The sequence below is a fragment of the Salmo salar genome, chromosome 19 (assembly GCF_965601325.2).
Source record: "Salmo salar chromosome 19, fSalSal1, whole genome shotgun sequence".
Taxonomy (NCBI): Eukaryota; Metazoa; Chordata; class Actinopteri; order Salmoniformes; family Salmonidae; genus Salmo; species Salmo salar.
The window spans coordinates 82,726,867-82,740,000 of NC_138309.1; the positions used below are offsets into that span (position 1 = coordinate 82,726,867).

Consider the following 13,134-nt stretch of genomic DNA (forward strand, 5'->3'; position numbering starts at 1 on the left):
ATATTCACTTACCTTTGATGATCTTCATCAGAATGCACTCCCAGGAATCCCAGTTCCACAATAAATGTTTGTTTTGTTCGATAAAGTCCATCATTTATGTCCAAATACCTCCTTTTTGTTCGCACGTTTAGTCCACTACTCCAAATGCATGAAGCACGCGCAAAATGTCACAACGAAAAGTAAAAAAAAGTTATATTTACGTTCGTAGAAACATGTCAAACGATGTATAGCATCACTCTTTAGGATGTTTTTATCATAAAGCAAAGACTAAAAGCCAATTAATGCTTGATCTGAAAATGTGGTCCAAGGCGCCGTATGGAGGGTGTGACGCAATTGCGGAGCTTCCGGAGGCATGCAGAGGCCAAATCGAGGTCCGTACCGCAACAATGCAGAGGGCTTTGTATAGCTCCACATTGACATGATTGATTGACGTAGGTGAGGGTGGGAGGTCCTGTATAAACACAAACTTACTTCTTTGACAACTTCCTTCACGAAGCGCAAGAAGTATGAATGTCCTGATTTCTGTAGAGGCCATGTCACTGTAAATGCTGCACGGCCAATGCAGACGTCAGTTTGACCATGCAGCGCCTTTTACTCCTCTCTCACTCTCTCTCTCTCTCTCTCTCTCTCCCTCTCTCTGTCTCTCTCTGTCTCTCTCTCTCACGCCCTCTCTCGCTTTCTCTCTCTCTCTCGCTCTCTCTCTCGCTCTCTCTCGCTCTCTGTACCCCCCCCTCTCTCTCTCTCTCTGTCTGTCTGTGTTTTTCCTCCACAGATTCCTCCTGCTGCCACCATGCTGAGAAGCTATCACCATGTTGGGAAGCATGCGAACAGGTAAGGGAGGCCACAGACTGAACACACACACACACACACACACACACACACACACACACACACAGGGCATGAAGTAGAACACAAGAGTGAAAGAGCCCCAGAACAATGGTCTCAGTATTATTTGTAGCTGGATAGACTATTTGATGAAAAGCGCTGAAATGAAATGGGGTTTTCTGTCCTTCGAATTGTAGCAATGAGAGCTTGTATAAAAGTTATCCGTGTCTCCCATTTGAGCTAAGAGCAGTTAAAGGGTCTCCCCTCTCAATTCAATTCAAGGGGCTTTATTGGCATGGGAAACATATGTTAACATTGCCAAAGCAAGTGAAGTAGATAATATACAAAAGTGAAAAATCTCTCTCTCTCCCTTCTCTCCCTCTCCCTTCTCTCTCTCCATCTCTCTCTCACTCTCCATCTCAACCTCTCTCTGCATCTTATTGTTATTTATCATTAGTGAAGGATTAGAGAGAGAGAGAGAGAGAGAGAGAGAGAGAGAGAGAGAGAGAGAGAGAGAGAGAGAGAGAGAGAGAGAGAGAGAGAGAGAGAGAATTGGTTGCCCTGTTCCCTGCACCTGCTACTGAGAGGTGGAGTGATGGGGAAGAGCGAGAGTAACACATTACAGATAGATGGGAGAGAAAGCAAGCAAGAGAGAGAGAAAGAAGCGGGAAGAGGACAGAGGGACAATGGCCGTCTTGTTAGCGTTGTGCCAATCTGTTATGTTTCTGCAGAGTTTTTTTTTTCAGGGGTGTGCCACAGGGCTCCGTGTAAACTCCCTTCTTTTTCTTAATGGAGGGTCGGCTACCTCTTTGATGAGGGGAGGCCTTCAGCCTCTGAAAGGACATTTATTTATCCTTCAAAGACGGAGAGAAAGAGAGGAAAATGTTTTAGAAATGGCCTGAGTAGATTGTGCGTTTTCATGGCCTTGCCTTTGTAGTGTTCTGGAGATTTCTTTGATTAACGGCCAAGAAATCACCGCTCGGCATCTGCTTTTGTTTTTGAACGTTGCGACTGTATGAAATTACTGTCCGTCAATCCCCAGCGTAAACCTCAATTTATTTCACCTCACAAATAAGAATGTGCTACCTAGATAGAACATGGAGTAATGATGATGAATGGTGAGAATGCATGAACAGAAAGCAGAACAAGCCAGCTTCATCACCCTGACTAGAATCAAACAATTGCAGACACCTGGTGGTGGGGATGAATCACAGTCATAGGGAAGATCTGATTCAACAGTTGGGCCTGAACTCCGCTTTAGTGTAGAAATACTCTACTGTGCTCTACTACTACTGCACTCTACTACAAATTATTCAAGATGTTACGTTATAACCTCAAGTTAAAGTGTACAATTTCTCACAAAGAATCCAAACGGTGGTCCTATTTATGAAGTAAAACAACGAAGGAGTGAAGGAGACCAACCAAAAACAACATCAACTCCCAGCTCCCATTATTTGTGTAGTCTTTTAGAAAGCTCTTACTAAGTGGTTATAAATCTCCCAGAGCTAATTTCATGACCGTGCACTAAGCCAGAAAGTGTTGGCAGGCACAGGATTCTCCCAGGCCTTGTGAGAGTCAACCAACAGCTCTTCACCCTATGTTGATAACGCTGCAGTCGTCAGCTGTCATTGGCCCTGCCCAGTTTGTTTTATGTAGCAGTGTCACACGGCCTAGAGAGCCAAGTGTGAACCCCTTTTGCCATTTGGGGAAGATACTATAGTGTTGTTAAATGAACTCAAGATTGATAATGACCATTTAATGATACAAAACCTGTTTACAGAGGTTTCACAACAAATGTTTGGAGCTTGTTCTTGGTGAAAACATGTTTTGAATATGATATTACACACTGCTTTCTGTTTCCAGCTCGCCACCATTAAAAGCGAATCCCGTTTGAAGCACCTACTACAGCGATTACCAAGCTACTGCCCTGAGTCTATGGTAAGTGGGGATTTCTGATCTAAAAATAGCCTTCAAATCAAATCAAATGTATTTATAAAGTCCTTCGTACATCAGCTGATATCTCAAAGTGCTGTACAGAAATCCAGCCTAAAACCACAAACAGCAAGCAATGCATGTGAAAGAAGCACGGTGGCTAGGAAAAACTCCCTAGAAAGGCCAAAAACCTAGGAAGAAACCTAGAGAGGAGCCAGGCTATGAGGGGTGGCCAGTCCTCTTCTGGCTGTGCCGGGTGGATATTATAACAGAACATGGTCAAGATGTTCAAATTTTCATAAATGACCAGCATGGTCAAATAATAATAATCATAGTAGTTGTCGAGGGTGCAGCAAGCACGTCCGGTGCTTGTTGCACCCTTGTTGCACTTTATTACAGCCTTCAGTGGCTGTAATAAAGTTTTCTACGAAATCTTTCATTATGACACAGAAAATGTATCTGTGGCTATGGCAAAGCTTATAAGCATTACTCACAAGTCTATTGTACCTGGTCTTACTAAAGGTACAAAGAAGTATCAAAGAAGTATTAAAGAAGTATCAAAGAAGTATTAAATAAGTATCAAAGTATTAAAGAACTATCAAAGTATTAAAGAAGTAGCAAAAAAGTATCAAGGTATTAAAGAAATATCAAAGAAGTATCAAAAATTTCTCAAAAATTATTAAAGTATTAAAGTATCAAAGAAGTATTAAAGAGGTATCGAAAATTATCAATGTATTAAAGGAGTATCAAAAAAGTATAAAAGAAGTTTCAAATAAGTATTTAAGAAGAATCAAAGAAGTATCAAAGAATCAAAGAAGTATCAAAGTATCAAAGTATCATCAAAGAAGTATCAAAGAAGTATCAAAGAAGTATCAAAAAAGTATCGAAGTATTTAAGAAATATCAACAAACTATCAAAGAAGTATCAAATAAGTATCAAAGTATTAAAGAAGTATCAAAGTATCACAGAAGTATTATTCTTTTATTTTTTTCATTTCACCTTTATTTAACCAGGTAGGCTAGTTGAGAACAAGTTCTCATTTACAACTGTGACCTGGCCAAGATAAAGCAAAGCAGTTCGAAGACATACAACAACACAGAGTCACACATGGAATAAACAAACATACAGTCAATAATACAGTACAAAAATCCACAGTGTGTGCAAATGAGGTAAAATAAGGGAGGTAAGGCAATAAAATAGACCATAATGGCAAGGTAATTACGATATAGCAATTAAACACTGGAGTGATAGATGTGCAGAAGATTAATGTGCAAGTAGAGATACTTGGGTGCAAAGGAGCAACATAAATAAATAAATAAATAAATACAGTATGGTGATGAGGTAGTTGGATGGGCTATTTACAGATGGGCTATGTACAGGTGCAATGATCTGTGAGCTGCTCTGACAGCTGGTGCTTGAAGTTAGTGAGGGAGATAAGAGTCTCCAGCTTCAGCGATTTTTGCAGTTCGTTCCATTTATTGGCAGCAGAAAACTGGAAGGAAAGGCAGCCAAAGCAGGAGTTGGCTTTGGGGGTGACCTGTGAAATATACCTGCTGGAGCGAATGCTACGGGTGGGTGTTGTTATCGTGACCAGTGAGCTGAGATAAGGCGGAGCTTTACCTAGCAAAGACGTATAGATGACCTAGAGCCAGTGGGTTTGGCAACGAGTATGAAGCGAGGGCCAGCCAACGAGAGCGTACAGGTCACAGTGGTGGGTAGTATATGGGGCTTTGGTGACAAAACGGATGGCACTGTGATAGACTGCATCCAATTTGTTGAGTAGAGTGTTGGAGGCTATTTTGTAAATGACATCGCCAAAGTCGAGGATCGGTAGGATGGTCAGTTTTACGAGGGTATGTTTGGCAGCATGAGTGAAGGATGCTTTTTTGCACAATAGGAAGCCGATTCTAGATTTAATTTTGGATTGGAGATGCTTAATGTGCGTCTGGAAGGAGAGTTTACAGTCTAACCAGACACCTAGGTATTTGTAGTTGTCCAAATATTCTAGGTCAGAACCGTCCACAGTAGTGATGCTGGACGGGCGGGCAGGTGCAGGCAGCGATCGGTTGAAGAGCATGCATTTAGTTTTACTTGCATTTAAGAGCAGTTGGAGGCCACGGAAGGAGAGTTGTATGGCGTTGAAGCTCGTCTGGAGGTTAGTTAGCACAGTGCCCAAAGAGGGGCCAGAAGTATACAGAATAGTGTCATCTGCGTAGAGGTGGATCAAAGAATCACCTGCAGCAAGAGCGACATCATTGATATATACAGAGAAGAGTCTGCCCAAGAATTGAACACTGTGGCACCCCCATAGAGACTGCCAGAGGTCCGGACAATAGGCCCTCCGATTTGACACACTGAACTCTATCAGAGAAGTAGTTGGTGAACCAGGCGAGGCAGTGATTTGAGAAACCAAGGCTGTTGAGTCTGCCGATAAGAATGTGGTGAATGACAGAGTCGAAAGCCTTGGGTCGATGAATACGGCTGCACAGTATTGTCTCTTATCGATGGCAGTTATGATATCATTTAGGACCTTGAGCGTGGCTGAGGTGCACCCTTGACCAGCTCGGAAGCCAGATTGCATAGCGGAGAAGGTACGGTGGGATTCGAAATGGTCGGTGAACTGTTTGTTAACTTGGCTTTCGAAGACCTTAGAAAGGCAGGGTAGGAAAGATATAGGTCTGTAGCAGTTTTGGTCTAGAGTGTCTCCCCCTTTGAAGAGGGGGATGACCACGGCAGCTTTCCAATCTTTGGGGATCTCAGACCATACGAAAGAGAGGTTGAACAGGCTAGTAATAGGGGTTGCAACAATTTCGGCAGATAATTTTAGAAAGAGAGGGTCCAGATTGTCTAGCCCAGCTGAGTTGTAGGGGTCCAGATTTTGCAGCTCTTTCAGAACATCAGCTATCTGGATTTAGGTGAAGGAGAAATGGAGGAGGCTTGGGCGAGTTGCTGTGGGGGGTGCAGGGCAGTTGACCGGGGTAGGGGTAGCCAGGTGGAAAGCATGGCCAGCCGTAGAAAAATGCTTATTGAAATTCTCAATTATCGGGGATTTATCGGTGGTGACAATGTTTCCTAGCCTTAGTGCAGTGGGCGGCTGGGAGGAGGTGCTCTCATTCTCCATGGACTTTACAGTGTCGCAGAACATTTTTGAGTTTGTGCTACAGGATGCAAATTTCTGTTTGAAAAAGCTAGCCTTAGCTTTCCTAACTGCTTGTGTATATTGGTTCCTAACTTCCCTGAAAAGTTGCATATCACGGGGGCTATTTGATGCTAATGCAGTACACCACAGGATGTTTTTGTGCTGGTCAAGGGCAGTCAGGTCTGGAGTGAAACAAGGGCTATATCTGTTCCTGGTTCTACATTTTTTGAATGGGGCATGCTTTAAGATGGTGAGAACCCGGGCCAGGTTAATTAGAAAGCCCTGCTTGCTGAAGTGTTTTAGGGAGCGTTTGACAGTGATGAGGGGTGGTCGTTTGACCGCAGACCCATTACGGATGCAGGCAATGAGGCAGTGATCGATGAGATCTTGGTTGAAGACAGCAGAGGTGTATTTGGAGGGCAAGTTTGGAGGGCAAGATGATATCTATGAGGGTGCCCGTGTTTACAGATTTGGGGTTGTACCTGGTAGGTTCATTGATCATTTGTGTGAGATTGAGGGCATCAAGCTTAGATTGTAGGATGGCCGGGGTGTTAAGCATGTCCCAGTTTTAGTCACCTAGCAGCACTAGCTCTGAAGATAGATGGGGAGCAATCAATCTACATATGGTGTCCAGGGCACAGCTGGGGGCAGAGGGTGGTCAGCTAACCACATGGGACAAGACGAGGACAAAGACGTGTGACTGCTACGGCCTCTTGGAATTGGCATTAATGTATCAAAGAAGTATCAAAGAAGTCTCAAAGATGTTTCAAATAAGTATCAAAGTATCAAAGACGTATCAAAGAAGTATCAAAGAAGCATCAAAGTATTCAAGAAGTATCAAAAAAGTATCAAAGTATCAAAGAAGTATCAACGTATTAAAGAAGTATAAAAGAATCAAATAAATATCAAAAAAGTATCAAAGTATCATATAAGTATTAAAATATTTTAAAAAGTATCAAAGAAGTATTAAAGAAGTGTTAAAGAACTATTAAAGAACTATCAAAGTATCAAAGCAATATTGAAGTATCAAAGAAGTATCAAATAAGTATTAAGGAAGTATCTAAGAAGAATCAAAGTATTAAAGAAGTATCAAAGACGTTTCAAATAAGTATCAAAGAAGTAGCAAAGTATTAAAGAAGTATCAAGAAGTATCAAAGAAGTATTAAAGTATGAAAGATGTATGAATTAAGTATCAAAGAAGTATCAAAGTATTAAAGAAATATAAAAAAGTATCAAATAACTATCAAAGAAGTATCATAGTATTAAAGAAGTATCAAATAAGTATCAAGGAAGCATCAAAGTATCAAATAAGTATTAATCTATCAAAGAAGTATCTACGAAGTATCAAAGATGCATCAAAGTATCAAATAAGTATTCAAATATCAAAGAAGTATCAAAGAAGTATCAAATAAGTATTGAAGAAGTATCAAAGAAGTATTAAATAAGTATCTAAGAAGTATCAAAGTATTAAATAAGTATCAAAGAGCTTTCAAATAAGTATCAAAGAAGTATCAAAGAAGTATCAAAGTATTAAAGAAGTATAAAAGTATCACAGGTATCAAAGTATTAAATAAGTATTAAAGAATCAAAGAAGTATCAAAGTATCATATAAGTATTAAAATGTAAAAAAAGTATTAAAGAAGTATAAAAGAACTATCAAAGAAGTATTAAAGAACTATCAATGTATCAAAGAAATATTGAAGTATTAAAGAAGTATCAAATAAGTATTAAGGAAGTATCTAAGAAGTATCAAAGACGTTTCAAATAAGTATCAAAGAAGTAGCAAAGAAGTATCAAAAAAGTATCAAATAAGTATTACAATATCAAAAAGTATGAAAGAAGTATAAAAGAAGTATTAAAGAATTACTAAAGCACTATCAAAGTATCAAAGAAATATTGAAGTATTAAAGAAGTATCAAAGAACTATTAAGGAAGTATCTAAGAAGTATCAAAGTATCAAAGACATTTCAAATAAGTAGCAACGAAGTAGCAAAGTATTAAAGAAGTATCAAAGTATCAAATAAGTATCAAAGTATCAAAGAAGTATCAAAGAAGCATCAAAGTATCAAAGAAGTATTCATGTATCAAAGAAGTATCAAAGAAGTTTCAAATAAGTATCAAAGTATCAAAGAAGTATTAAATAAGTATCAAATATGTATCAAATAAGTATCAAAGAAGCATCAAAGCATCAAAGAAGTATTAATGTATCAAATAAGTATCTAAGAAGTATTAAAAAAGTATCTAAGAAGTATTTAAAAAGTATCAAAGAAGTATAAAAGTATCAAATAAGTATAAAAGTATCAAAGAAGTATAAAATAACTATCAAAGTATTAAAGAACTATCAAATAAGTATTAAAGAACTATCAAAGTATCAAATAAGTATTATATAAGTATTAAAGAAGTATCGAAGATGTATCAAAGTATCAAAGAAGTATCAAATAAATATTAAAGAAGTATAAAGGTATCAAAGAAGTATTAAAGTATCAAAGAAGTATCAAAGAGCGGGTCGTGAAATAAGGCTAAACACTCCCCACCCACCAACGTAACTACAAACCTGGAACGCCCAACTGTTTTTCATTTGCACTGCTCCAAACAGCCAATTAGAAACCAGTCTGTCATTAGCTAGAGTTAAATACTTTGTGTCCTGCTGTTAATGAGCTAATTTGCAAAAATGGACCTGATTTGTTGATTTTGGAAACGATTTCAGCAGCATATTAGTACTGATGCTCCAAGGTCTCTCTCACTCTCACACACCACAAAACATCTCACAGCTGTTCCAAGGGATTGTTTCTAAGAGATTGTTTCTAAGAGATTGTTTCTAAGAGATTGTTTCTAAGGGATTGTTTCTAGGGGATTGTTTCTAAGGGATTGTTTCTAAGGGATTGTTTCTAAGGGATTGTTTCTAAGGGATTGTTTCTAAGGGATTGTTTCTAAGGGATTGTTTCTAAGGGATTGTTTCTAAGAGATTGTTTCCAAGGGATTGTTTCCAAGGGACTGTTTCTTGGCATGTTGAGGTCTAATAGTGGTTGTACTTGGAAGGCTGCTAAAATCCACCCTCCACCGCCAGTCGTCCTTCATGTTCCCAAATCGTCTTGGGTTCCCCTTCATCACAAATTATGTTTATAGTTCATGTAGAGATACCATTTCTCTCCGTCGGCATCGTAAAGGATGGTGAAGCCTCCTGACAAGTGTCTCTTATTTTCGAGAGCCAACAGACTTGAGGGACTGAGCTGAACCTCAGACAATATCCAGTTTATATAGTTCTTTATCTTGTTCAGGGCTAGAGACAGAGAATGCTCTCTGGGCACTCACTGCTCCTTCTCCATGTGTTGTGTTCTTTATCCATACGTGCCTAGGATGTTTGTGTTTATTGCTGTGTGTTATTAATCCCACAATATATTACCACAAAGCTCTTATGAGTTTTTGTGGTTTATATGTCTCTGTTTCCACTGCATGAATATATTTTTGAATTAGATGGCAGTCATATAAAAAAAGAAATGTTCTCTATGAAATTCAATAGCCCCTGCAAACGCAGTAAATTACAGTATGCTGTTTCACCCAAAGAACCACCAGTTATCTGATATCATTTCCTGTTGAGAGATGGAAGACACAAACTAAGACAGGATTTCTAGAAATGAACGGACATTCTTACTTTCACTTAGGCCCCTAACAGAGGTCTTCCATGTGGCTCCTTCCTTTGAATTTTGTCCAACTCCAGAAAAACCTCTGTACATCAAAACAACCTGTCCTTCTGTTATGAACTGGGCATTTTCTTCCCTTGTTCTCATGCTTGTTTTGGCATTGGTCATCTGTTCATAATGACATTACCTTTTCTCTCTGTTTCACAGAATGAGCTTTGGATCTGCGTCAACTCCACACTACCTGGTGAGCTATGGGGGTAGCGTTTCCAGGGGATACGGTGCCGTTACAGACAAATCCACCTGTCAGAACATAATGCCTCCCAGATGCAAAAACATTGTTGCTTAGCTCAACACTTTGTACCCACTGAGCCCACACTAAAAGTCCATATATGTCCACAGTTTAATATGCTGCCCATAAACGTCTAAATGTTTTGCAAACCCCCCGCCAGAGGATAAAGTTAATCCATACTTTAATGCTGATAATGCTACACCCATCAAGGGTTTGTGGGTAATGTGGACCATTTTTGTTTTGTCTACAGGGTCATCCAGGAAGTCCGATGGTTGGGTGGGCCTGGGCTGCTGTGAGCTAGCCATCTTGTCCGAGTGCCGCAGGGAGTGCAAGCAGGTGAGAGAGGAAGTTAGTTTGGCCCGTTGTAGCCTTATCTATTTGCACATCACCTAATTTCTCATTCTCTGACCCTATAGGCATCATCCAAGACCGACATCACAAGAGTATGCAAAAAAGACACAGAGGTAAGTAAAACAAGGTAATGTTTTGTGTAGTAGTATGTGCTTTAAATTGAGTATCACACATACTGTTGTCTTTGAGAGACTGTATGTAGTTTCTGGCTGCCTTTCCTTGGCCTTTAAAACCTCAGTGCTGTTTGACGAGATAAAGCAAGCGCTACTTCTCTGCGGTGCATCTCAGCACCTCAGCATTGTCCTCCTCCCCACCCCTCTTTATGAGGTTATTTCCTGTCCGTATAGCACTCTAAACCAGTGGTATTCAATTACACCCTAGTAAGGAAATAACATTTTTTATAAAATACAACTTTTTTTTTTTTTACAAACAATTAAGAGTATAGATTCTTGTATGGATCAATATACAAATGTTTTTGAGATAGTTTGAAAAATATGCATGTATTAAGTAAATGTATTCATTTTGAAAAGAGAGATAAAATTGTAATGAATTGAAGGCTATTTAATGTATAAAAAAAATCCACCTACCGATTTTAAGGCTGTGTCATTAGATTTGGGGTGTAGTGGGGTCGCCAGAAATTCAGGTGAAGAAAATGGGGTTCGCAGAAATGTTTGTAAACAAAATATGGTCTCCTCTGAAAAAGTTTGAATACCACTGGTTTAAAGGAAGGTCATTATCTAAGCTCTAATTGGAGCCTGTCTTGTCAAAGGGAGGCGTGAACTCATCTACTCCCGCTAAGAAGATGGCTTAGCTCAGAGCCATACAGTGAGGGAAAAAAGTATTTCATCCCCTGCTGATTTTGTACGTTTGCCCACTGACAAAGAAATGATCCGTCTATAATTTTAATGGTAGGTTTATTTGAACAGTGAGAGACAGAATAACAACAAAAAAATCCAGAAAAACGCATGTAAAAAATGTTATAAATTTATTTGCATTTTAATAAGGGAAATAAGTATTTGACCCCTCTGCAAAACATGACTTAGTACTTGGTGGCAAAACCCTTGTTGGCAATCACAGAGGTCAGACGTTTCTTGTAGTTGGCCACCAGGTTTGCACACATCTCAGGAGGGATTTTGTCCCACTCTTCTTTGCAGATCTTCTCCAAGTCATTAAGGTTTCGAGGCTGATGTTTGGCAACTCGAACCTTCAGCTCCCTCCACAGATTTTCTATGGGATTAAGGTCTGGAGACTGGCTAGGCCACTCCAGGACCTTAATGTGCTTCTTCTTGAGCCACTCCTTTGTTGCCTTGGCCGTGTGTTTTGGGTCATTGTCATGCTGGAATTCCCATCCACGACCCATTTTCAATGCCCTGGCTGAGGGAAGGAGGTTCTCACCCAAGATTTGACGGTACATGGCCCCGTCCATCGTCCCTTTGATGCGGTGAAGTTGTCCTGTCCCCTTAGCAGAAAAACACCCCCAAAGCATAATGTTTCCACCTCCATGTTTGACGGTGGGGATGGTGTTCTTGGGGTCATAGGCAGCATTCCTCCTCCTCCAAACACGGCGAGTTGAGTTGATGCCAAAGAGCTCCATTTTGGTCTCATCTGACCACAACACTTTCACCCAGTTGTCCTCTGAATCATTCAGATGTTCATTGGCAAACTTCAGACGGGCATGTATATGTGCTTTCTTGAGGAATGGGACCTTGCAGGCGCTGCAAGATTTCAGTCCTTCACGGCGTAGTGTGTTACCAATTGTTTTCTTGGTGACTATGGTCCCAGCTGCCTTGAGATCATTGACAAGATCCTCCCGTGTAGTTCTGGGCTGATTCCTCACCGTTCTCATGATCATTGCAACTCCACGAGGTGAGATCTTGCATGGAGCCCCAGGCCGAGGGAGATTGACAGTTCTTTTGTGTTTCTTCCATTTGCGAATAATCGCACCAACTGTTGTCACCTTCTCACCAAGCTGCTTGGCGATGGTCTTGTAGCCCATTCCAGCCTTGTGTAAGTCTACAATCTTGTCCCAGAGATCCTTGGAGAGCTCTTTGGTCTTGGCCATGGTGGAGAGTTTGGAATCTGATTGATTGATTGCTTCTGTGGACAGGTGTCTTTTATACAGGTAACAAGCTGAGATTAGGAGCACTCCCTTTTTAGAGTGTGCTCCTAATCTCAGCTCGTTACCTGTATAAAAGACACCTGGGAGCCAGAAATCTTTCTGATTGAGAGGGGGTCAAATACGTAGTTCCCTCATTAAAATGCAAATCAATTTATAACATTTTTGACATGCGTTTTTCTGGATTTTTGTTTTGTTTTTCTGTCTCACTGTTCAAATAAACCTACCATTAAAATGATAGACTGATCATTTCTTTGTCAGTGGGCAAACATACAAAATCAGCAGGGGATCAAATACTTTTTTCCTCACTGTATATATACACTGCTCGAAAAAATAAAGGGAACACTTAAACAACACAATGTAACTCCAAGTCAATCACACTTCTGTGAAATCAAACTGTCCACTTAGGAAGCAACACTGATTGACAATACATTTCAAATGCTGTTGTGCAAATGGAATAGACAACAGGTGGAAATTATAGGCAATTAGCAAGACACCCCCAATAAAGGAGTGGTTCTGCAGGTGGGGACCACAGACCACTTCTCAGTTCCTATGCTTCCTGGCTGATGTTTTGGTCACTTTTGAATGCTGGCGGTGCTTTCACTCTAGTGGTAGCATGAGATGGAGTCTACAACCCACACAAGTGGCTCAGGTAGTGCAGCTCATCCAGGATGGCACATCAATGCGAGCTGTGGCAAGAAGGTTTGCTGTGTCTGTCAGCGTAGTGTCCAGAGCATGGAGGCGCTACCAGGAGACAGGCCAGTACATCAGGACACGTGGAGGAGGCCGTAGGAGGGCAACAACCCAGCAGCAGGACCGCTACCTCCGCCTTTGTGCAAGG

General features: G+C 40.4%; 1 protein-coding gene across 1 annotated transcript in view; it reads left to right on the forward strand.

The window, feature by feature from the left end:
* LOC106579676 (reversion-inducing cysteine-rich protein with Kazal motifs) overlaps positions 1–13,134 on the forward strand; it is a 109,229-nt gene that overhangs the window by 34,117 nt on the left and 61,978 nt on the right. Inside the window, exons 2-6 of the mRNA XM_014159806.3 lie at positions 773–831; positions 2,689–2,763; positions 9,745–9,781; positions 10,077–10,162; positions 10,243–10,290. Of these exons, the coding sequence (XP_014015281.3) occupies positions 773–831; positions 2,689–2,763; positions 9,745–9,781; positions 10,077–10,162; positions 10,243–10,290 (305 nt within the window). The remainder of the gene's footprint in view (positions 1–772; positions 832–2,688; positions 2,764–9,744; positions 9,782–10,076; positions 10,163–10,242; positions 10,291–13,134) is intronic.